General features: G+C 39.3%; 1 protein-coding gene across 1 annotated transcript; it reads right to left on the bottom strand.

Annotated features, from left to right (window-relative positions):
• Window positions 1–1,780: 1,780 nt before the first annotated feature.
• LOC141899355 (CD2 antigen cytoplasmic tail-binding protein 2 homolog) lies at window positions 1,781–15,994 on the bottom strand. The gene is made up of 4 exons (XM_074785607.1): window positions 15,738–15,994; window positions 4,612–4,733; window positions 2,833–3,388; window positions 1,781–2,579 (listed from the first exon to the last, which is right to left on the bottom strand). Exons 1-4 carry the CDS (start codon window positions 15,928–15,930, stop codon window positions 2,380–2,382), a joined length of 1,071 nt encoding a protein of 356 aa, XP_074641708.1. The 5' UTR covers window positions 15,931–15,994; the 3' UTR covers window positions 1,781–2,379.
• Window positions 15,995–26,264: the final 10,270 nt, after the last annotated feature.

Below are 26,264 nucleotides of genomic sequence, written 5' to 3'. Positions count from 1 at the left end.
TTTTTCAAGGTTTTCTAAACCTTTTGCTAAAAACTGCATTGGTTCTAGTGAAGTGTAGATGTGAAACCCAGGTCTCAAGTGTAGATGTGGCTTATGCCAAGGGTAATATTTTTTAGATGTGTGCCTCGACTGAAAAGAAGGTAGCCTACTTGCAAGTGGTTACATAGAGCTTACCATTTTCAAATTATATTTTAACTAGGGTCCAGGGACACCATGCCAGCGTGGGCAGTGTTTTCAGATGCTCAACGATCTAACAATTTCAATATTCAACGCCCCATTCAATGACCTTGAAAAAATCCAAAGACCTTGAAACTCACCACAATCATAGAACATGTCAGCAGCTACAATTTTGTAATTGATTGTAAAACTGATAAATATGCCTAGTTACCAATATGATGGAAATACTAAGTTATTCTACTATTCAACGCCCCCTGGTGACCATATGGGAAGCCCAATGACCTTGAAACTTACCATAATCATAGAACATGTCACAACTTTGCAATTGATCATGGTAACAAAATATGCCTAGGTTCCAATATAATAAGGAAATACTGAGTTATTCTACTATTAAAAGCCCCTAGTGACCATATAGAATAACTAATGTCCTTGAAACTCGCCACTATCATAGACCATGTTATGAGCTATAACTTTCCAATTTATTGTGGTAGCAAAATATGCATAGGTACAAATATAATACAGAAATACTAAGTTATTGTATCGTTCAAGGCCCCCTGGTGGCCATATACAAAAACAATGACCTTCAAATTCACCACAATCATAAACCATGTCACGAGCTACAACTTTCCAATCGATTGTGGTAAGAAAATATGCTTAAATATCAACAATATAATGTGGAAAAACTTTTTTCCACCTACGAATGAGTACTGATGACAACAAGATGGCCACTAATTGCATCATAATTGCCTGATCAAATATACTTATCTCGGGTATAAAACATCCCTTTCCAAAGAATATCCACCATCAGCAATTGCAATGAAAAATGGTAAACCATTAGGATTCAAGAATTCAAGCCAAAATTGACATTTTTGGGCACAAAAAAGGTCACAGGACGGCCATCTTGAGTCTGATCGACCCAATTTTGCTCATGCTGATGGGCCCTTGGGGAATACAAATATATACGGAAGATCAAGGTAATAAATTGATAAAAGCGTCTTCAAAATTTCCCTCGAAAACTTCAAAAATGTGTAAAAAGTGCAGATTTTGGCGAACAACAATGGCTGCCAGTCGGCCATCTTGAATCTGACAGGGCCAGTTTTTGGGCTGGAGATGTGTCTAGGGTAGATACATGTCAAAACATTACCTTGAAGCGTCTTCAAAACTTCCCAAAATAACTGGATTCCATCTACGGACGGACGGACGAAAAGTGAACGCAATAGCCCGCTGGGACTAAAGTCCCAAGAGGACTAAAAAGCAGTAAAATATAGTTGAAGTCATTTACTGTAGACTCATGGTTGCCTCTAATTAGCGAGTGCTCCAGAGTGTTATCCTATCCATCGAATCGGGGACAGGCTGTAGTATTGCAGAATTTAAGTGGACATGGGAAGTGGCTGAAAAAGGTTGTTTTTCGGTGGACGTCATTTGTGAATCGAATGGGTCCCATGTGAACTGTGAGCTTTCACAGCCCCTCCAATGTCGTAAAGCAGGCAGGAGTTTATTCCCATATATTTTCAAATGTCAGGATATGGTGAATATTGTAATCCTTATGACACAGTTGGTACCAATCAATCCATCTAACAAGCACCAAATCAATTTATAGCAAACATATTTTATTCATCTATCTTTATACATACCATAATGGTATAAATATAAAAGAGCATTATTTACCACTTACAAGTTGGTAAATTCTATGAAAAATGCTAGTTTGGCTTAAACCTAAACAGGATGACAACAGTATCGGCCAATACTGGTACTGACTAAAATAGTCTATGTATGTCATATTTCTATTTCAATTTTAACATTATAATTAGTAGTACTATGTACATGTTTATACAGTGAAATACACTTAGGTGTATGAGAAATTCTGATTCCACACAGGCATACAGTACACATGTTTAGCTGGACCGTATAAATAATATCCCCAATAGATCATACATTTTAAATTTATTTTCTGATCTGAAAAATGTTGGTAGTTAGTATGTAGTTAAATAACAAATGATATATGGGTATGACTTACCAATGTAGCAATTGAAAAGTTCATGCAACAAGGTCTCACAGTTAACAATTCATGTAATCAGCATTAACAAAAGCTATGGTAGTCTAAAACAGTAATTCTGAGGTTATGGACAAACAGACCTAAAAATCCAAGCAAAATATAACACACAATGCCAACAAAGTGGATCAATTGTACGTAGTAGATTGTTATGTATACAGATCAAAGTCAATTCGTCTTGAATTATAGAACTGAGCACCTGATCCGCATTTACGTACGAGGACGCCATCACCGAAATAGCCATCGTCCGCCCAGTTCATCATCTGATCGCTAGTGTACGGACCGTGCAGTTCGGCATCGTGTTTATCTTCCCACTTGTACTCCCACATTACGTTGTCGTTGGTGCTGCCTGAAATGCCAAAACATTTCATACAGCAATGTAAACTTCCTTACAGTAAATGGATTCTAGGACAAATGCCCCCCCTAAAATAAATCTGTTTTAATCTGGATTAACACCACTTTTAAATCATTTTAATCTCGAAGTAACAACATGGATTAGACAAAGCTAATTAGCTAAACTTTAGCTAATTAGTGCAGCTAATTACTCTGAAACTGATTTCAAGTCCAATTAAAGGGGCAATCTTCATGCCCTTCATACGTACCTTCTGGTTTTTGTTCTGCACTTTTCAGCGCGCTCTGACTGCTCGTCGTTTTCGACTCGTCCTTTGAATCGAAATCGTCTGCGAACATATCCAATTCGCTTTCGGCATCAAGCGGCTTAGGCGGTTTCAACATTTTCAATTTGAAACTGATTTTCTCGTACGTGTCGGAGTACGCATCGAATTCGCCCGACTGCATCAACGCATCTGCGTACTCGGTCAGTCTTAACATAGCCTCCTTATCTACTCCCGGTTCATCCACCTCGACCTTATTGCCGTCGGAGGCTTTCTTTTTTTTCTTGTTCCATTTTTGACTGGCAGACGTAGCGGCCGACACTTTTTTGCCACCGAGCCTTTTTATCGCTTTCATTACGCTCTCGCCGGGCTTTACGAGAGTCAATATTTTCTCATATGTACTAAGCTTATCGAGTTCAGGAAGATCGGCGTCATCATCATCATCATCATCATCTTTGTTCGTTTTCTGCGTTTCGTCCTGTTTTGGAATTTGTTTCACTTTCACCCAGTCTATGTTATCCAGCCAGTTATCTTGAATTTCATCCTACCAGACACAATTAATAAATAATATGAAAAAATATCGACATGGGAAAATTTCATTTTGAACAATTTGTTATCAAGAACTACTTAGGAGTACGCACGGACACTATGCCCAATTGGGAAGTGGTCTCGAATGCTCGACAATCCAACTATTTCAATATTCAACACACCTTGCTGAACACATACAGAAAGCAATGACCTTGAAACATCCAACAATTATAGAAAACGTCATGAGCTACGACTTTGCAATTGAATTTGGTAACAAAATATGCATAGATCCATATATAAATGGTAACACTACAGGGCCGTCGGAACAGGGGCGGCAGGGGCGGCTTTGGCACTTTTTTGCTTAACAAAAATTTTTTTCAAAAGCACGCTGTACCGCGTAGCAGCTCTTCGTTCTCTGTTCTAGGTGGTTGGCTCACGACTTCTCATGCTTCTGCAAATGAGACCGTAAAATGGCCCCAAAACGCATCTCCGGCGATTGAATTTTCAAAATTTTCTAGGGGAGGGTCCCCAGACCACCCTTCAGAAATAAGCCTCGCCACTGAAAAATTCCTTCCGACGGCTCTGCACTACATCAACAGACTTTGCCAACTAATTTTTCTAGTCACATCACTGTGAATTTGAATGACATTGTTATCAAGTTCTCTTGCCGAAATAATGTAGGGGTTAGATTTTGTGCTGAAAATAGAATTTTCCTTTGTACATTTAAGTTAAATAATTTCTACGATGCCATCGGCAAGTTCAAAACATGGCTTCCAGCAATTCAATCTGAAAAGTCGAACGGGCAGATTTGTAACTTTCATGTTGCATAAAAAACTGTTACTGCCTATGAATTTCAAAGCTCTTATTTTGACACGAAACACAATGCCTCTGATCCGATAAAGTGCCTCCAGATTTCGCGTTCCAAATCAACAAGGAGACATATTTATGTTACTTGAAACTCAACTCAGTCATCATATTACTGGCATCCTCGTTTTATATTTCGACGTGTCTTCAAATGACGGCTTGTTCCGTGGAAAATGGGCAAAAGAGCAAATTTTTTTGTAAAAATGTCACCATATGTCGACATAATGATGTCGACTTGACGCGATTTATCAACATAAATATGGCGACTTATCGAGTTGGAACGCGACAACTGGAGGCCCTTTATCGCTTCCGTACTCCGATAACTATAAGGATAGACTTCATCTTCTTTTGCGTACTTTCTAATGTCACCATTACCTTGTTTGATTTGAAAATATATGTGCCTTCCGTGTCGAAATGGCCTTCTTCCATTTCCTCTTTCATATTGAACGGTGTTATCTTCGTTCCTTCATCGTAGTCAATTGTGTCGTCTTCCTGACCTTAAAACAAAGAGACGATTGAACGATGCTATCGCCGTAATGCCTAGCTCTAACTCGCAGGACCTGGGGGCAGTCGAAATCTGGCGAAGTCGGTTCCGAAGTAAGAAACCTTTATCCCGCAATACGACTAACTGTTAACTATACCATGCCTCCAAATTGTGATGATTATGACGCACTATTGATACTGATTTAGCAAGCTGGTTTCATATAGTAATAGAGCTGCGACCGCTTCGTTTGTTTGTTTTGGCTTTACGTCGCTTGGATCTTGGTTTCCCAAGACTAACCCCATTGGATTATTCATTCAACCTCACGACGGGGCGGCCTTTGAAGTGTTTCCCACACACTGTCAACAGCCAGCAGGACTCCTGATACTGATACTGAACAGTCAATTGTTTACCAGAACTTAATAGCGGATAAATTAACAATATCAACACAAGGTATTTCTGTGATATTTTGAATTCATTTCCAGTTTATATTTTGATTTAGCACCATTCTCGCGAGATTAATCAACTACCCGGAAGTTAAATCCAAGCCTATATCGTATAGTTCACAACCACCTTTTGATGGCTAGGTCTTGTTCCAATCCATCCATTATCCTGCCCTCTATATATACTAAAATACACCAATATAGGTTAAGGGTTCCATGTTTGGGTCAGAATACGCCTCATGACGGTGAAAAGGTTATGGTTGGGATCCGGGATAGGGTTAGGGTTAGGTTGTAAATTCGGAAATTCCGTTGGATGCAACAAGCTCCGGTGGTCTAGTGGGGAGACGCTACGGTAGCAATGTGAGGCTCACGTGTCTTTGTCCGATCTCTGAAATGTTCTTTCACTTTCTTTGAATTTTCAAAGTCGTACACCTTCGTGCGCATATGCGTTAGGGTTAGATGAGCCAATCAGAACACATATGAATTGGAATCAGACCTAATCCTTCAAAAGGTAGCCTAGTTGTGAGTGGTACGATATAGGCCTAGTCACACCCGTCAAGAAACCCCTTGGCAATAATCAGATTCAGATTCTTGTAAAAATGGTTCTCAATTGCTTACGACCCGATGATTGTGATGTCTACGGAAGCCCTTGGTGACATAGGAGATAATTTTGATCATAATTTCGACTTATTATGTCGAAATTTGACATACATATTTGAATTTTGACATAAGCCAAATTGGACATAGTAGGCCTAAGTCGAAATTATGAAAACTAGGGGTCCAGGGACACCATGCCCACTTGGGAAGTGGTTCGAAATGCTCAACAATCTAACAATTTCAATATTCAACGCCCCCTGGTGACCATATACAGAATCCAATGACCTTGAAACTCACCACAGTCATAGAACATCTCAGCAACTACGATTTTGTAATTGATTGTGATAACAAAATATGCCTCGTTACCACTTTAATATGGAAATACTAAGTTATTCTACTATTCAACGCCCCCTGGTGACCATATTCAAAACCCAATGACCTTGAAACTCACCACAATCATAGAAAATGTCACGAACTATAACTTTGTAATTGATCATGGTAACAAAATATGCCTAGGTACCAATATAATAAGGAAATACTAAGTTATTCTACTATTCAACGCCCCCTGGTGACCATATAGAATAACTAATGGCCTTAAAACTTGCCACAATCATAGATGATGTCATGAGCTACAACTTTGCAAATGATTGTGGTTACAAAATATGCATTGATACGAATATAATATAGAAATACTAAGATATTGCATTATTCAACGCCCCCTGGTGGCCATATACAAAAACCAATGACCTTGAAACTCACCACAATCATAGAACACGTTATGAGCTACAACTTTCTAAATGATTGTGGTAACAAAATACGCTTAGGTATCAATATAATGTGGAAAAACTTTTTCCCACTTACGAATGAGTACTGCTGACACCAAGATGGCCGCCAATTGCGTCATAATTGGCTGATGAAAAATACCTGTCTCAGGTATAAAACATCCCTTTCCAAAGAATACCCATCACAAATTGCAATGAGAAATGATAAACCAGTAGGAAGCTACAGGACTCAGAATTTGGGCCAAAATTAACATTTTTGGGCACTAAAAAGGTCATAGGACGGCCATCTTGAGTCCGATTGACCCAAGACGAAAAGTGAACGAAAAAGCCCGCTGGGACTAAAGTCCCAAGTGGGCTAAAAATTATCTCGTATGTCGTAAGTCGGTTGCGACGCGATTATCGGTGACTGTGTGCGACTAGTTTATGCCAGTCGCAAGAGCGCGTAGGTCAAAGCGACGCGATCTGCGATTCTGGTTGTCACGTGCTAACTAAAATTGGCACCAAACCACGCAAAGATAGAAAGTATCGAATTCCTCGCTATTATGTACCGTAAGAGAAAAGTCGGTTTCTAACACTCAGAACGAACATAACAACTTGCTTGTTGCTTTCTTCTGCAATTTATATTCCCATCGACCAGTTTTATTCAATAATTGGCTACTTAGTTATGATCTTGACTGTAAGACTTCTTCCACGACTTTTATATATTTTATCATACTCGACGTTTCAGGTCGCAATTTCCGTCTTGCTTTATTTCGACCTATGAGTTTTCATTGTAGTTTCAAATATGGCCGCGAGAAAAGTAAGTTAGTTTCTCGTCGGTGGTAATTATTACTTACGTTACGCAACAAATAAGGGGAAATTTCGGTATGTATAATGTTTATCATACTTCTAAGATTACCGACAAATGTTGTTTGTATAATGTCGTATGCTCATATCTAAGTAAAATGGGTTAACAAGTTGTTATTTTCCCGGTGCATGGTGGCAGCACCATACGGTTGATTTACACGTGTTTGTTCTAAATGCTTCCGCGGGTTGTACTCGGAAGATGTCTGATAGCCATTTGCCAGAATTTTGTTTTACCATTAGTTCAGTCACCAGAGTTGTAATATCAGTATTGTGAAACTTATGATGCATTTACTTGTATTTTGTAGTCAATCTTCTTTCTGGATGAATGGACGAATAAACCTAAACAATTAGATATAAGAAAATCTTGTAATCAGTTTTATGTCTACATCATTGACGAAATCCGAAGTTTGAAGAACTATGTCGTGTACAGATGGGCCTGGTACAAGTGGTGGCCAACCTGGTGTAAGTCGTGCTCAACGTGATGCTAGTAATGGTCAACCCGGTCTCAGTAATGGTCAACGTGGTCTCAGTAGTGGTCAACGTCCTGGTCTAAGCGGTGATCGAGCTGGTGTAACTAGTGGTCAAAGTGATGTTGGTAACCGCAATGGCGATAGTGAAACCGATGAAGAGATACAATTTCCACATCTACCTTCAAGGGCTTTACCCCCGAGAATATCAGACGACGAGGCAAGACTTGCCTACATGGGTCTCTGCCTATCCCAGCACAAAAGAAAACACGAAATCGAAGCTCTTCGCTTAGAACTCAAGCTAGAAGAGGAACGAATGGAGATAGAGTCACAAATTGCTGAACTCAAGCTGAAATTAGGGGTTAAGCCTAGCTACAATTCGATGAATCCAAATGTTGAACCCTTCGTGCCAGGGGCTGCTTCCACCCCAGAGGCGGTCGTAAATGCCGGTGGTCATGATGCTGTTGGTGGCAACCAGAGTGCGGGTGATAATGTCAATCACGGTCAGTCCGTATCAAATCAAAATGACGTAACATCAATAGTAAATGAGCTAAGAAAGCCAAAAATCGAGCTGAAAACTTTCGGTGGTGATCCATTATCGTATCCAAAATTTAAACGGCAATTTGAGACATGCATCTTACAGTTTTCTGAGTCATTTGAAGAAAGACTTTCCTACTTGGAACAGTACACAACTGGTGCCGCAAATAAGATAGTTAGTGGATTCAGTCATTTGCCAGCTGAAGTCGGCTACCGGGCAGCTATGAACGAGCTAAATGATAGATATGGGGACCAAGAAACTGTTGCAAACGCTTACGTGAAACGAGCATTAGAATGGCCTAGTATTAAGGCGGACAATCCTGCCGGCTTGGATGAGTACGCCATATTTCTCACTGAGGTGCTGCATGCCGTTAGTAGCATCGATGGACTGAAAATCTTTTCTGATTTTCAGTTTTCTGATAATGTAAAACGGCTCGTTCAAAAACTCCCGTACCATATGCATGACCGGTGGCGAAATATCGTAGCTAGTAAACGCGATCTTGGCATTAGTGTACAGTTTAAAGATTTAGTAATGTTCGTATCTCGTGAAGCAAAGAAGGTGAACGATCCTGTCTATGGGCGCACAGCATTAACCAGCACCTCAAGTACCGAAAATCGGGAGACTCGTGACAAGAAAATGAATAATGGCCCGAAGCCAAAACGTCAAAGCCATTCATTCGCAGCAGTTAGCCAGCAAGTAGACGGTTTTAGTAAGCCATGTGCCCACTGTAACCGTAATGGCCATGACCTGGTTAACTGCAAGGAATTCCTTGATTTGGCAGACGACGCTAAATCTAAACGTCTTCGTAGTCTCAATCTGTGTTATGGGTGTCTCAAGCCGGGGCACCCTAAACGCTTCTGTAGAAATGTGTTGAAATGTGATATTTGCGCCAAATCGCATCCAACAGTATTACATTTTAAGAAAGCCGTGAATACAGAAAAGTTAACTTCTACATGTCCGGTAGTAAATGTGACTCAGATGAACAACGCAAGAGATACACAATGCACCTTAGCAATTCTGCCAGTTAGACTTGGTACTGTAAATGGATCAGGATATGTGGATACGTACGCCTTTTTTGATCCGGGCAGCACCGTATCGTTTGTGACCAGCGACTTATGTGAACTGCTCAGTGCAAAGGGTCGTAAGTCGACCATGCGTATCCAGACAATTGGATCAGAATATCAACTCGAAACTTTCGCAATAAAAGACCTCACCGTTAGTAACTATCAGACGGGTGAAACGGTAAAGCTACCGAGTGTTTACTCAAAGGACGAAATATCTATACCGGAGCGGTGTTTCCCATCTCCGGAGGACATTGATAAATGGCCTCACCTAAGAGGTATAGATGTTGCCCAACTCTACACGAAGAAGGTTGGAATTTTGATCGGTAACAATGTCCCCGAAGCCTATTCACCATCTGAAGTCCGTACTGCCGAGACAGCAAATAGTCCTCACGCATGTCGAACGAAGCTCGGTTGGTTGATCTGGAATTTGTATCGTAGTGACGTTATGCCTGTTGAAACCTGCAACACGATTATCGGGGAGAACGAAAGTTTACATCGCTTGTTAGAGAACTCTATCAAACTCGACTTCCCTGAAAATGTAGCACGGGAATGCAGGGAGTATTCTCAGGAGGATCAACGTTTTATGAAGATATTTACTGAGTCAACTAGTGTACAGGACTCTCACTATTCGGTCGCGCTTCCGTTTGTTGAAGATGATTTCGACCTACCGGATAATCGCAGCTCAGCGGAGCGCAGGCTTGAGCATCTAAAAAGAAAGTTTGAAAATGATGAGTCTCTGTACAGTACATACAAAGGTGTTATTGACCTTATGCTAGAATCGGGTCATGCAGAGGAGGTTCCATTGTACACGACCAGAGAACGACCTGTTTGGTACCTACCGCATCATGCAGTTAGGCATCCGGCCAAACCAGATAAACCGAGGGTTGTGTTTGATTGCTCTGCAAAGTATCTTGGTGTATCATTAAATGACAAACTTTTGCAAGGACCAGACTTCACAAACTCCTTGTTAGGTGTACTGTTACGTTTCAGAGAATATTCTATTGCCATTAAATCGGACATTCAGAAAATGTTTTACCAGGTTAAGGTTCCGGCTGCGGACCGGGATGTCCTACGATTTCTCTGGTGGAAAGACGGTGACATGGGTAAAATTCCAACCGAATACCGTATGACTGTGCATCCATTCGGCGCAGTATCATCGCCCAGCTGTGCTAATTACGCGTTACGTCGTTTGGTCGTCGATTACCCTAACTTCCCGTTAGAAGTCAAGGACTGTATCGTTAGAAACTTCTATGTTGATGACTTCCTCAAATCGGTCGAAACGATTCCTGAAGCTCTGAAGCTAGTAAGTAGTATCAGTGATTTATGCGCTCTCGGCGGTTTTAATCTAACTGGATGGTTGAGCAACAATCGCAAAGTTCTCGAAAGCGTCGAAAGGTCGAAGTTAGCTAAAGGTATGATAGATGATGTTCTACCAACTGAGGGCGCTCTTGGTATTAAATGGTGCGCGGAAACTGATGCGTTCGAATTTATTATGCCTGACAAAGAGGTTAAACCAACACGGCGTGGTGTTTTATCGTTCATATGTTCAATCTATGATCCTATCGGCTTTCTTAGCCCATACATATTACCTGGCAAGGTATTGTTACAAAACTTGACACTGCGAAAAGCTGAATGGGATGAAACTATCAAATCAGAAGAGTCCAAATTATTTGAATCATGGTGCGAAGATATGTCTAGAATGTCGTCGTTTAAAATCCCAAGATGCTGCGTGCCTGAAGGTTTCTCAGATATAGTCGACAATCAGTTACACATATTTGCCGACGCTAGCATCCACGGCTACGGAATGTGTGCGTACATACGCTTTGTGGACTCTAGTGGTAAAATTGGTTGCTCACTCGTACTTGGTAAAGCTCGAGTAGCTCCGCTGAAATCTGTTTCGATCCCGCGTTTAGAGCTGACTGCCGCAGCCACAGCAGTGAAACTCAGTAATGTGCTTCAGAATGAGCTAAGCAGAAAAATCGATAGCGTACATTACTGGTCGGACAGTAAGGTAGTTCTTTGTTATATTCGAAACACCACATCCAGATATAGCACGTTTGTAGCAAATCGTATCGCTGTCATACGCGATGGGTCTGAAGTGAAGGATTGGCGTCATGTGCCCACCGACCAGAATCCTGCCGATTACCCATCACGTGGATTAAGTTTCGATGACGTTGAGAAAAGTCGTTTATGGTGTGAGGGTCCAGACTTCTTGCGGAAAACCGAGGAACACTGGCCAGTTGAAAGTGTTGGAGACGATGACGTCTCAAGTGAAGATTTAGAGATTATAGCTAGCAGTAATGTTATTATGACCTCATCTGAAAGGGACGCTACCCTAGACCCTGTCGTAAAACACTACTCCGACTGGTACCGTCTTCGAAGAGGTGTCGCATGGTTTGTCTCTGTAAAGGAATATTTACGCGCTCGTGTCCGTCTTCGTAAAGAACTCCAAGGCAAATCCGATAGAGAAGTAAATTCCGCTCTAGCTGAGATCAAATTGCGTAGACCTGCTGTCGGCATGATAGAGCAAGCTACAAATGCTATCATTAGTTGTGAACAGCAACGGTATTATAATGAGGAATTCCGCACATTACAAAAGGGAAAAGCGATCAAGCGGCGAAGTCCCTTATATAAGTTTGATGTATTCATCGATAGTGACCACCTGCTACGGGTTGGGGGTCGTATTGGCCGTGCTAGAAAACCATTTGAAGCTAAACACCCGATAATATTGCCTAAAATGTCGCACGTGTCTAGGCTGATAATTCGTGAGACCCATTCAAATGTTGGACATCTGGGAAAGGACACTGTCCTCGCTCGTCTACGGGATCAGTTTTGGGTCCAAGGTGGTCCCGGCCTGGTGAAATCCATTGTTGGTGATTGTGGTACTTGTCGTCGATATCAGCGTGCCTTTTGTCGTCAAAAGATGGCCGACCTTCCACAAGAGAGGTTGGGTATAGGTGACCCGCCGTTCTCTAACACTGGCGTGGACTATTTTGGCCCGTTCACCATAAAGCACCGTCGCTCCGAGGTCAAGCGTTATGGCGTGATCTTCAGCTGCATGACGTCTAGGGCCGTACATTTGGAGATAGCCCACTCTCTGGAAACTGACTCGTGTATTAACGCGTATCGAAGGTTCGTATCTAGACGAGGGCCGGTCCGCGTGATGCGCTCTGATAACGGAACAAACCTGGTTGGGGCTCGAGCTGAGTTAGAGGCTGCATTAAAGGATCTCGATGGTGAGAAAATAGAATCCGAGTTAGCAAAGATCGGTGTTAGATGGGAGCTGAACCCGCCGACTGCCTCCCATTTTGGCGGGATTTGGGAGCGACTGATCCGTTCTGTAAGAAAGGTTCTACACGGTCTAATAAAGGAGCATTCATATAGGTTAGATGATGAGACGTTGTCCACGTTAATGTGTGAAGTGGAGTGCATCCTCAACAATAGACCTTTAACCAAACCGACTGGCGATGTGAACGACCCACCACCTCTCACTCCAAATCATCTACTGTTAGGTAGAGGCATTAGTTGCGACGCTCCGGGCTTATTTGTTAAGAAAGATCTGTATGTTAAAAGGCGCTGGAGGTGCGTTCAGTACTTGGTAGACCAGTTTTGGTCTCGATGGTTGGTTGAATATCTACCATTGTTGCAACTCCGCCAGAAATGGCAAACCGATTCTGGCGATCCAAATCTCCAGATCGGAGACGTTGTCTTGCTCGCGGATGGCGGTGCCCGAAATAGTTGGGCAATGGGTAAAGTTATCGAGACCTTTCCTGATTCTCAGGGTGCGGTCAGGTCAGTGAAAGTTAAAACAGCTAATAATGCGCTTGTGAGGCCTATTCACAAGTTAGTACTATTACTAGAGGTAGATTCACCTCGTGATTAACTATTTTATATTGCTTGTTATTTTGAAGTTTGTATTTTATACTTTGAGCACACTTGAATATTTAGTTCTGAGTTAGTAATAGTTCTATATTATGGTTTGATTAGTTTAGGCTTAGTAACCGTTGTCTTAGGAGCATAATTCTTGGTACTCGGTTATGCCCATTGTGTTGTTTCGATTTGCAATAGTATGTGCAATCGTTAAATCAATTTTCATATTTTATAAATCAATATGCAGTGTTAGCTTTTAAGACTTATCTTAGTATTGGCATAGTATGTTAACTATATTCTAAAAGTTTCAACTTAATGACAATCAAGCGATTTGGTCTAAATGGCTGTAGATGGTATTACTATAACCTGGTTTAAGGTCTTGGGTGAATGTAAGGCTAAAATTATGTATGTAATAAGTGTAATAAGAGTCAAGAAGGTTTATGTATGCAATAAGAGTATTACGAGTCGAGCAGGTTAATAGGTCGTTTGGAAATTAGTTAACGCTCTTAAGTAAGAAATTGTTAATTATGTTCTTAACAATTTGAGGGCCGGTATGTAAGACTTCTTCCACGACTTTTATATATTTTATCATACTCGACGTTTCAGGTCGCAATTTCCGTCTTGCTTTATTTCGACCTATGAGTTTTCATTGTAGTTTCAAATATGGCCGCGAGAAAAGTAAGTTAGTTTCTCGTCGGTGGTAATTATTACTTACGTTACGCAACAAATAAGGGGAAATTTCGGTATGTATAATGTTTATCATACTTCTAAGATTACCGACAAATGTTGTTTGTATAATGTCGTATGCTCATATCTAAGTAAAATGGGTTAACAAGTTGTTATTTTCCCGGTGCATGGTGGCAGCACCATACGGTTGATTTACACGTGTTTGTTCTAAATGCTTCCGCGGGTTGTACTCGGAAGATGTCTGATAGCCATTTGCCAGAATTTTGTTTTACCATTAGTTCAGTCACCAGAGTTGTAATATCAGTATTGTGAAACTTATGATGCATTTACTTGTATTTTGTAGTCAATCTTCTTTCTGGATGAATGGACGAATAAACCTAAACAATTAGATATAAGAAAATCTTGTAATCAGTTTTATGTCTACATTGACTTTAGAGCTATAAAATTGCTCTTTATGGGCGAAGCTGCATGAATACAAATGGAGGGGATTAAATTCTCGATAAGAAATTCATGAAGCCTTCAATTCAAAACTTTTTATCCATTGGGTTCGAATTCCAGTATTAGCCTAGGCTAGTCAGTAACCTGTCTGTGGTTTAGTTTCACAATCGGATATTTTCACAAACCACAGTCAGGAATGGGAAGTTCATTTTTGTATGAAATCTTCGTCAGCCAATTTGACTGACGAGTAATTTGCCTGGCATTTCATTGTCTCTTAAGATATCCGTCTAATTTTTGTTGTAATCGACGCACAACAGATTCGTAGTTTGTCTGATACCTATAACACCTCACCTGACGATCTTAATCCATGTGCAAATCGGCCGTAAAGTGAGAGTAAATTTCCGTAGAGTCAACAGCTGCCATTTTGAAAATTACTGGAGGTGCTGGCACCTGTGGACTGAGGCCAGGACAACAGCACAAACTAACAAAGCGAAACGACGAAATTGAAAAATATTAAGAAATCAACACTTATTCACATTTTTCTTTTACCAGAATTTATTATTTAAATATTAATTAAGGAAAACACGAAGATTTGAAATATAGGTTGGAAAACCATCAAAAATAAAAATTATCGTTTCGTCTTGGAAGTTTTATATAAATCCTTGTAGGTCCCCTTGTCTTATCATGCCACATGTGCAATACAGAGAAATGGCGGCCAATGGCGAAATTTGTGGAGAAATTAATTAATTTCTCAAAATAATGTTGATTAATCACTCGAAACATGCATAAAATTGGATTATTTCGAAAGGTACCTGTGTAAGTTTGTGAAATAAGCCATTAATTGTGGACTGAAGTGGATAGAAAGTATATTTTTGAAGTGTTACTTTTTTCAACCGTGTTTTGGCCCTTGTCATCCCTAACGTTGGTATAAGCCCATCCGATTATAAAAGCTTACCACCAACGATTAGGTAACTAACTAAGCCTAGGCCTACTGGAAAAATCGCGTCGCTCCAAGCCGCAAGAGCGCGTCAGGTCGGTTGCAACGGTCGCGTCGCAGAAAGTAGAACATGTACGAGTCATTGTGACTGGCGTCGCTAGCAGTGGCAAACTGTCCCTGGCAGTTGCAAGGTAGCGTAGCCTGTAGGTTGGCGGGTCGTTGCGACTCGATCGACGCTGGTCGCAGAGTCGCAAAAAGGCCGACCTACGCCTGGCGATACACAACCAGAGTTAATTAGGCTTTTGGCTTTTCATTCCCCGCATGTATTACGTCGTATGATATTAAAATTACCTTCGATATCGTCATCGGCTAAAACGTTGTATTTCTCGTCGTCGGGCCCGTCGTCTTCTTCATCGCTGTCTAACGAATGCTTCCCCTTAAACCGAGATTTCGATTCTTTCTCCGCGCGTAAAACTTTCGCCACGGTCTCGTCCTCGACAACTTCGCCATCGATCTCAAACTCAACAACTTTTCGTTTCGACATGACAACCGTGTTTTAAAATAAACGTTCAAAACTCGATTCACTTTCCGAAAACTAAAATCGTCGCCATTTTGAATGAGCGTAATAATTAGCGCCGGATTTGAATCAAATAAAATTAAATCAAGTTTATTATTTTGCTCATTATGAAAAAATCATGTTTTTGACATATCCTTGTTTGAAATGGTCAAGCAAACCTGAACTCACACTAATCACGACATTGTGCACTTTTTTATTATCATTTTCCGATTATTGTTACCAGCAGAATAATCAGCCTGGAGGCTGGTTGTACCACATGACTTATATTATTATTTATTGGTCATCCTGCTGGGAACATTTTGGAATCCGCTGGGGGACGATCGTATCGAATAAAGACGAACCGAGAATAGATAATAACAACGATAGTCTATTTTCTTATTGCAATCCAAAACCGGCATCCGACATGGCAATTGATATAACTGGGATATAACCGTCCTTCCGCGCAACGGTTTGGCCAATATCTTTGTCGGTTTGATCGACGCATCCACGGGCGCTAGAAACACAAAACTGATAAACCGGTATCCAACTTTTTGTTCAGCACTAGATACCCGTATAGGCAACGCAGGCGCCAGATTTGAAGTATCAAACTTGGTATTTCACTCGTTTGATGGGGAAACCCATCCTCGTTGTCGTTTACGGAACGACCATACTCGAATCTGGATGAATTTAAGTTTTGAAATGAGCTTCTTTTTAATATACTCAACACGCCGGACAATCAACTTAGAAAACTTCTACATCAACACCCGGAGAAAAAAAACTACAATAAACTTTCATACGTGGAAAACGACCAAATAATATAAAGATGATCGCGCTTCAACTTTCAATAAAGTTACATGTATCTAAGATATCGATGTATATAATTAACCAATAAAGTTATCTCCAATCAGTTGCTTGCCGGTTCAGGCTGCTCGGGAAATTGTTTATCAACTTGAAACGAAATTTCAAATTTACTTACGGGATATAGCAAATTCTGCACCCGATCACACAACTAACTATGTGATTTCCGATTTCAAAATCAAACCCCCTGTTTCGATCCTGGCAGGTTTCCGGGTTTGTAAGGGACACCACATGAAAAATAATCGTCTCGAAAGAAATCGACCAAATAAATAACAGGGTCAATCAAGATTTAAAATAATCCTGATTTCCGCTATCTATTTGTCAGAGAACTCGTTCAGGCTGCATTTTCCATCACTGATAGTTGTAAACAGTCCGGTTTCATTTTTCATCATCCGAATCAAATTCGTCACAATTTTCACTCCTTTTATTTTCTTCTGACGTCCGAGGATTCTTGTGGAAAATATTCAGATGATGAGAAATTTATTTTTTTCATGTTCCCTTCCATTTTCAAACGCCTTTCATGAAAAGTTTTTGGTGACCTAGCTAGTAAATGAGTTCATCAACTTCATTTGCACTCTCCTTCACCTAGCAAGTCTGGATTTCCTATACCCGCTGGATCGCAAATCACGGCGTTGTATGTAACTTTATCACCAACAGAACGATATTTTCATCATATCCGTAGACGCATGCTTCTTATTCGGAAAAATCGAATCTAGTAGTATATACAGAATGAACTTAATAAGATTACACTGCGATTGGACAATTTGAACACAAGGAGATTCAATCCTTTCTAAAAAGAATACCGCCGCCCTCGCCATGCCTACGCACGAACTATCATATCAGCATGTATGCGGTATCTGGAACAAAGAATCCTTTTTCGGTTTCAGCACATTAACAAATTTGAGTAACAAAAGTAGTGAAACGGAAAACGACAATCCTTGCATTGCAAATTTCTTTTATTCAAGAATAGAAGTATAATGATTATTTGCGAACGTACGTAACGCATTAGTTTTGTGTATATTATATTTATACCATCGATGTTCTTTTAGAAAATGATTAGCGAAAAGCGAACGCTTTGAGCTGACACGAACTCTGTTAGGCCTAATAAAAAGTGCTCCCCAGTGAACGATTTTACATTAAAGTTCTATTGTTAGTAACAACATGACATGTATTTACAAAAGACTTTTCCAAAAATTCTGGGGTAACTGCCCTCCTCATCCCCACTACGTACGGCCCTGATAATTCAAGACTGTATTTTCTATGCGTTTTCCAATAGAATATTGATACATGTACAATGCTACGTTGGTATATCGGATATGGTATGATAGCGATACAAATTTGACAACAACAAAGGACAACATCAGACTTCAATACCCATTACCTGGGATTTTGTGATAGAATAAAAGTTTATATTCGATTGAAATGTGCTTCATTTCAATTTAGTCAACACGCAGAACTTCGAGGACTTTTACATCAACATATGCTCGAGGAAAAAACCACAATAAACTTTCGGATTATCTTTACGTGAAAAAGACAAAAATAATTTAGAGATTGACAATATGATCTTCCGGGCGTCTGGCCGTAACACCATATATCTGTTTTTGTATCGTTTTCGTGTTGCGTGAAGTATGGTTATTTCCAAATCTCGATCTATTAAATAAGGGAGCTATCGAAATAATCCCCAACCAGTCACTCGCCACGGTTCAGTAGACGATCTGATGTGATGAAATACATTCACGATTTATAAGCGATTACATTTTATTAATGAATTGTGCATGTGGATCATATGCGTATGTATGTATGTACCAAAGTTATGAAAATAGGACTAAGAAGAAATACCACAAATGCTCTAGCTTGTAACTATAACGGTATCGCACTAGATGAAGTCTCGGTTTTCAAGTATCTGGGTCTTATGATATCAAATAATGGTAAACACACAGCAGCCACCAAAGCCCTTGCTGATCAAGGATCGCGAGCCTTCTTCTCGCTGAAAAAGTACCTGCTGAATGCTAGACTTCTATCTCCTAAGGTTAAACTAGATATTTTTTATTCTCTAGTCAAGTCTGTTTTAGTTTATAGTAGTCCAATGTGGGCTTTTGATCATCTTAACGCTATTGAGTATTATATTTGCTAATATTTGCTTCGTGTCCGCAGTAGTACTCCTAATGTTATGGTTTACGGAGAACTTGGTCGTTTCCCGCTGTATATTCATGCTCAAAATTCTGCTACCAAATTCTGGCTGAAAATACTGAAAGCACTCGACGCTGCTCCACAAAAGCTACCAATTACTCCTGAACCAGATTAATAACAACCCTCTCACATCTAACTGGGCATCCAAAATGCGTGATTTATTTAATAATTTAGGTCTTGGGAATTTTTGGTTTTCACAGGATGCAGGAAATGCCACCTTTCTTATAAAACTGGTCGAGCAAAGACTCAAAGACCAATTTATCCAAAACTGGTCCCACTCTATTGAAACCAGCCCCAAATGTTAAACCTATAAGCATTTTAAGTCATCCTTTACCTACGAAAAATACCTTGATATTAATGACACCAGTTTAGTAACTGCTTTCAGTAAATTCTGCTGTGGAAGCCACGATCTTATGATAGAAAGTGGTAGATGGACCAGGCCACGGATCCAACGCGAAAACCGTTTGTGTAGCTGTAACTCACTCAAATCGAAGACGAGTACCACGTTTTACTATGCTGTATCCACTATAACACCCCAAGAAGCAATTTTCTTCCCCGGAATAATCCGAGCATTCATAAATTCATAGATTTGATGAACACAACATCCAACAATCTCTTAAAGCGTATTGGAAAATTTCTCCGACAGATGTTTAAGGGACATAAATTGCTTCTTTGGGCTACTTAAATGAAAAAGATATGTATGTACATTTTGAGATAGAACGCCAGCTGTAAAATCTATGAAAGATTGTCATACAAGTATTATAATTACTTTGACGAAAATAATAATATATTTCTAAATTTGAGAAATAAGCAAATGTCAATTTGTGTAACATATCTATTTGTCTTGTTGGATGCCAATTCGTCAAATCACCTATCCATAAGGCCACTCTACTTAACATAACCTTCAAAGAATGATGCTGGCATGAAATATTTAAAACAGTGGCACCTCATGCATCTATAATTTCGCAGCGAAAACGTAAATTCTTTCTAAATAAGTGTCTTCAAGAATTGCATCAAATAAGTGAAAAGTATGATTTCATAATTGATAACAAAAGACGAGTCTACCGCAGTATTTCGGTAATCGAAATCGCTCATCAAAATCTTTTATCATTTTCAAGCACCCGCGGAACCCTCGATTTTTTAAATTTCGTTCTAGACATTTTGAGCACTTTTCGATTAACGATAAAAGCCAAGAAAACGAGGAAACCCTGCGAAGAATTCAAATGGTTGAAGAAATACCAGAGCAGATCGTTATTAACGAAAGAAGCTACGAATCCAATAGTCCAAGTCATTCCGGTCACTAATGCCATACGATAGAAAATGACTGCTGTATTCCTTTCACTTTTAGCATTGGATGAAGTAGGCATTGCGGAGAACAAGTAATTGATCCGACAAGAAGAACTTATGAATAGAATAATGTTAAAGAAGTTAAGAATACCGATAGGTATTACGAAAGCGCAGAGGAGGAATGAGCTAGACTTGAACCAACAAATATGGACATTGCCATAAACCGTATCAGCGTAAGTCGTGGTATTGCTGAACTGGAGGAAAATACACGGTCCAACAACCAGGAGAGGTAATAGCCAAACCGATAGTAGATAGTACACCAAAACCTTGGGGGAATTTTCCAATTTCCGAGCACTGAAGAATGTACATGCCATGTGGATAGATATTGCAGTCATTGACAAGAAGACAACGAGCCACATGTAATGTTTAACGGTAGCCATGATGACACAAAGTAATGTATTAGTGATTACACGAGTGGTGGATAAATGCAGAGTTTGGGCCATCAAAATACTCGCGCAGAAGTTTATGATAAGTTTACCGGGCATAGTACAAAGTTCGGGAATTACTAGATAAATAACGATCGTGCTTATCAGACCGATTATCGAGAGGCAACTACATACGAAAGTTATTAGGTAATCTTGATCTGAAAAAAGGCTGGCATTTTTCTTCGAGTCTGATGACCGACAAACCAATCTATTTTCATCTGACAACGTTCTTACACAGTCGACCGTTTTCGTTGAACATTTGATAGTTCTAATCGTTTTATTTTCATTACCGGTATCAGAAATGATTTTATGTAAATAGTACGACGCAAAAATTTCATTTGATGATTCATCTCGTATCGACTTTTCGGCAGCCGTGTTTGTGGTTGCTGTGCTTGTGGTAAGGTGGTTGCCTTCGACTTGACATAAAGTGTTCTTACTTAGACTCGTCGGTGATAGTTCGTAACTAGAAATCGTTACGCGGCTGCCATCTTCACCGAAATTGCAGTTGATGAAAGATTCGTATTTGTGCAGAATTGAATCCATTGCAACTAAAGAAAGGTTGATTTTTGAGCCTCGAAATTCGTCGAAGACTAGGAGCGTAAACTGCCTCATGTAAGTAGTGTTTGCATTAATCGACATATTACTAATTTCAGTTAATTTGATCATTTCATCAATGTAACAACTGGAAAACTCGAAGTAATCGAGCCCATAATTGTATTGTTTCATTTTTAACCGCTGAGTCTCATTGAAAGAGATGAAGAACGAAAACATGATACGAATGGAGATTTTTGGCCATTCTTTTTGATCAAGGTAACATGTATCACCAGACTGATGGTACCCTTGAAAACAACCGTCTTTGTAGCATTTGTTTGTCTCCACGTCAAAAATTTCATTCGTGTCAGCGCAAAGAATCTCTTTAGACAACCATGAAATGATAGGCATACCCGGGGTTCGTAATCTAACACCATTTGCCAAACTCAAGTCTACTATAACATTCAATCCAAAAGTCTTATCAAGGGGCTTATCCTCCAAGCAAGCCAAGGAGTGTTTGTCTACATTACCTAGATCGCATTTTATGCAGTAGTAGTTTCGATAGGTTTTTATTTGGCCATCAACTTCGGCTGATATAGGATTGAACATGGTGTTACATTTAGTGAGCAAATTGGGGTCCTCTAATTTCATAGAGCAGTTTCTCTTACGCGTGGTATAGTTTCTACTACATGGCCGTAATATCACTTGACGTTCATAGTTGTGTGAATAGACAAAATTGCATCTTTCCATGAGGTGATATCTGGAATCAGTGGAAACGTTGAGCGCACTCTTGATGACGTCATTGATGTAATTTGTGTTGTTGTAACAATGCACATGTACCTTTGCCACGTCAAACTCGGTAATGTTGAAGCCATGACACAAAGCACAATACATATTTTTGAATGGTAACCAGTTATCTTTGTAAACAGGTATGGTTGTTATGATATTGCTCGACGGAGATTCGCAATATTTCCGTACTGTTGAATCATTCGTGTAATTTTCAGGACACTGGCTAATTGCAAAAAATCCGTTTGAAGTTCCAGTCGCGATTAACCCATCCACGCAATCAGCACGTTGAAGTTGTTGTTTCACGAGGTTTATTCGTCTCTCTTGATTCAGATTACAAAACTTCCTTTCTAAGTTGCAACAATTTCGGAAAAGGTCACAGTCGCAGTTTGCACTGCAACCAAGAGAGTGGCACATACTTATAGTTTCGCCGTTGATATCAGTGAGAAGCTCTGGTTTATAATAAGCGGCTGCAATGTCATCACTTCCTGCATTTCCTAGTTTTCTAGGGGACAGTTTACCTGATATACTTCTTCCTTCAGGAAACGTTCTACCTGGAAATCCCCGTCGAGGTATCTGCATTCTGCATATATCTAGTAAAAACACAAAAAAATAATCCTTGGTAAAATATTTGATACAGGAATTCAGAGGTTTCCCTAGTAAAAACAGTAACTAGATTGCGGTACCCATTTTCAACATTTTCGATGATCTCAAGATTCTCAGATGTGTTATCAAGGTTCAAGTTTTTAAACTCTCACGAAACCGGTTTTTACCATGACGTTTTGAACTATGAAATATATTTAAGTTACATGACTACACAAATGATTGTTTATTTATTCGCATCCTTCGTCAGAATTTGACGAGGGGACGTTGGTGTGATTGTTGTATTTTTTTTCTAAAGCTTGACCCAGTTCCACAATTGTGAGTTAAGATTTGACTCAGATTTAACTCATTGAAAATGAATTAATTTTAACTCAGAGTTAACTCTTACTCATAACTGTGGAACTGGATCCTCAATGATAATGATTATTTACGGAAGCGCCCTGGAGACAACATTTGAGCAAAAATAAAAAAATAGAATTTATGTTATTTAACTCAACATAACATACATGATATAAAACAACATTTTATGTCGAGATGTATCTCAAAATGAAATCGGAGAAACCTTTTTGTAAATCGTCCCATATTGAGATATGACGCGGCATACGAAATTGGCCATTTTTCGTAGATGATGTTCCCCAGACGGCAGTGGATGTCGACGACAAATCGAATGTTGAAGAATATCTCTTGGAAATTGGTATTTGTTCTTTATTCACAAATCATCAAAAGATGATACCCTATAGACAACCAAAATACGTAAGATATTGACAAAATGGAAAAGAATATTTTAGAGCACTGCTGACCGCCCAAACTAAGGCGCCTAACCGTGGCGAGATGAGCAGCGGGCCCTTTTCGAGTTTTTCATTGATATGCCGTAAGATATATATTTATGGGCTTCCTAAAATCGACAAAGATAATGTTCATCTGCGTCCTATAGTGTCTACGTAGATTTCTACTTAAACAGTTGTCACCCATTCTAGGTTTCTTTTTCTTCTTTTCACATTCGATAAAACCCAGATTTACATGAACGTCGTAAGAATATTATTCCTGGTAACAAAATCAATCAGTAAAATAGGTAGGCAATTCAAAATGGGATACGCCCATAATACCTCCGCCCAAAATACCTCCGTCCAAAATCCCACACCCGTCGGAATTGTCGACCCGAAAAACACGTCGGCTACCTCGATAATTGATTTTTCATAGTCGCGGAGGCATATGTTTTATGTTCTCAGCCTATGAAGATTATAACAAAACAATTCTTTGCTTATTTTTATTCCTTCGATTTTCTTATTAATTGAATTTCATATCTAGTTTTATTTCATATATTCAGCAAGCAGTCTCCATATTCCACTTATCATATTTCTTTTATTTTCGAGGACGAAAACTTTCCAAACGTAGTAAGGGAAAATATAACAAAGCCTCTTCTTATAGGATAAAAACCCACTATGTACAATTAAAAGAATTTAAAATCGAGAATTTATTTCTAAAATGTAAAAACACGACATTACTATAAAGCCTTTTCTACTTTGATAATATTATATCTTAAGTCTTAACTATAACTATCTGCTCATTTGTTTATTTAGTAATTCATTAATCTGTGCTCAGACAGATGTTCCACTAATATATTATTAAACAATGACCAGTTTGGTACCTATCACCTGCCAGTCTGTCACATGTCTCTCTGTTTGTTCTTTTTGTAACCAATATTGTATATAACTTGTATGATTCAGAAGAATCGTCACTCTCACTAACTGACTCGGACATGTTCATTCAATCAGACACTTTCGTGAAGTAAGCCTTGGAGACTGTATCCAAATCAGACGGTGACCGGAAAAATGAAACCCAAGGAAAAAATGGCCAAGGAAAGAATGGCCAAGGTATTTTCCTAGGAAAAATGGCCAAGGAAAAAAAGGCCAAGGAAGATTAAATAGAAAACTAACCATCATTTCATTGACTAACAAGAAATCAAATGCATTGATGTTTTGACATGTCACTTTTTGAGATTATTAGACCTATTCCTGGATTAGTTTAGGTAAATTAATGATGAGCATATCTCACTTGAATGTTTTCAGATACTACACCAGTTTGCTATATCAGTCTGTGCCCTAATAGCTTACTTCGATGTTTTGAAAATAATTTAGTTAATTTATTAAGTTTATCCATTGCCCACTTGCATGATAATTCTTTCATGATATGCTAAACAAAAATGATACCTTGTTTCTCCGCAGCGGCCGGGTCATTTTTGTAAAATATGATAAAATTTATAAACAGTTCATTTCTATAGCGGCCGGGTCTGTTATGGTAAAATTGATCACGGTTTTAAAAAAAGTAATGTATAGGGTAGATAGGCGGCCGGCCGGGTCACCATTTAAGCTCAGCAGAGCGGAGAAACAAGGTATCAATTTTTTTTTAGCCATAGTTCTTGATATATTCATTATATATAATGAAATTAGATGTAAGTTCATCACATTTCTGAACTCATTATTCCGATTTTAATTGTTTTTAGCCCCATGAAAAATAAATGATGTCATTAAATTGAAAGCTTCATGTTTATTAACATTGTCAGTAGTTCTCAAATTTTCCTTGGCTTTTTTCCGTGGCCATTTTTTTTCTAGGCAAATACCCTGGCCATTCTTTCCTTGGTCATTTTCCTGGCCATTTTTCCTACATTCAAATCAGACACATGCCAAGTGCATCTGGAATAGATATCATCGTCAACTGAAAAATCATAGTCTTCGTCATATATATATCGAATTTGTTAGTTCCCGAAACAACGCGTCGACTCGTGAGCAGAGAAATAAGCGTTGGTGTCACGCTATTACTAATTCTGGGGTTGAGTCACATTTTACTACAAGTTTATATCTTTTGATTAAACCTCTCGTTTTATTTAAGCCCGACGCTCACGTCAAGCCAAAACACATCGAAAACGTTTTTCACGATGAAAAAATGTTTTTTCCTTGCCGTGTGCGTTGGCTTAATTCCTCTTGGACCTACTCTTCGAAGTATGATTTCTTGAATCGTAGTTTATCCTCCCTTGACATAAACTTCTGCATTCCTACTAACTGTAACATCAGTCTCATTTACCTGACTCCTTTTTTGAATTGCATAACTGTTTCTGTGAGCAGACATTCTGTATTGCTATAGGAAACCCTCCTATTCCTGTCCTATTCCAGCCAACCTTTTTAGAACACGTTGAATCACAAATATTGACATTGATATCCACCCCAAAATCTGGATCGCACGGAGCCCCGGAGGTGACACCGTGTGAAATAGTTAAAAGTCTGTCGTGAGCGAAAAGTTTTTTGCCCCTACAAAAAACATTTCGTGTCCACGAAAAGAAAAACATATCACCTCCAGGCCTCTGTAGTATAGGATCAGCTTTCTTTTACATTTAAACTCCCATTACCCATATTTGTCATTCACATATGCATGGGAATCTAATGATCAAAATACCCGTTCTTAATTTTTAATTTTTAATTGCGTATAATCCTTTTTAAAATTTCGGTCTGTAGGAACCTACCGATAATGAATCGTACCTTCAATTATTTGTCTTTTACCTATCTTAGTATTAAGCTCGGTTTAAAT

This window comes from Tubulanus polymorphus, chromosome 2, assembly GCF_964204645.1.
Source record: "Tubulanus polymorphus chromosome 2, tnTubPoly1.2, whole genome shotgun sequence".
Classification (NCBI taxonomy): domain Eukaryota; kingdom Metazoa; phylum Nemertea; class Palaeonemertea; order Tubulaniformes; family Tubulanidae; genus Tubulanus; species Tubulanus polymorphus.
The sequence above is the reverse complement of the archived record's forward strand: the minus strand, read 5'-3'. Positions and strand labels throughout refer to the sequence as shown.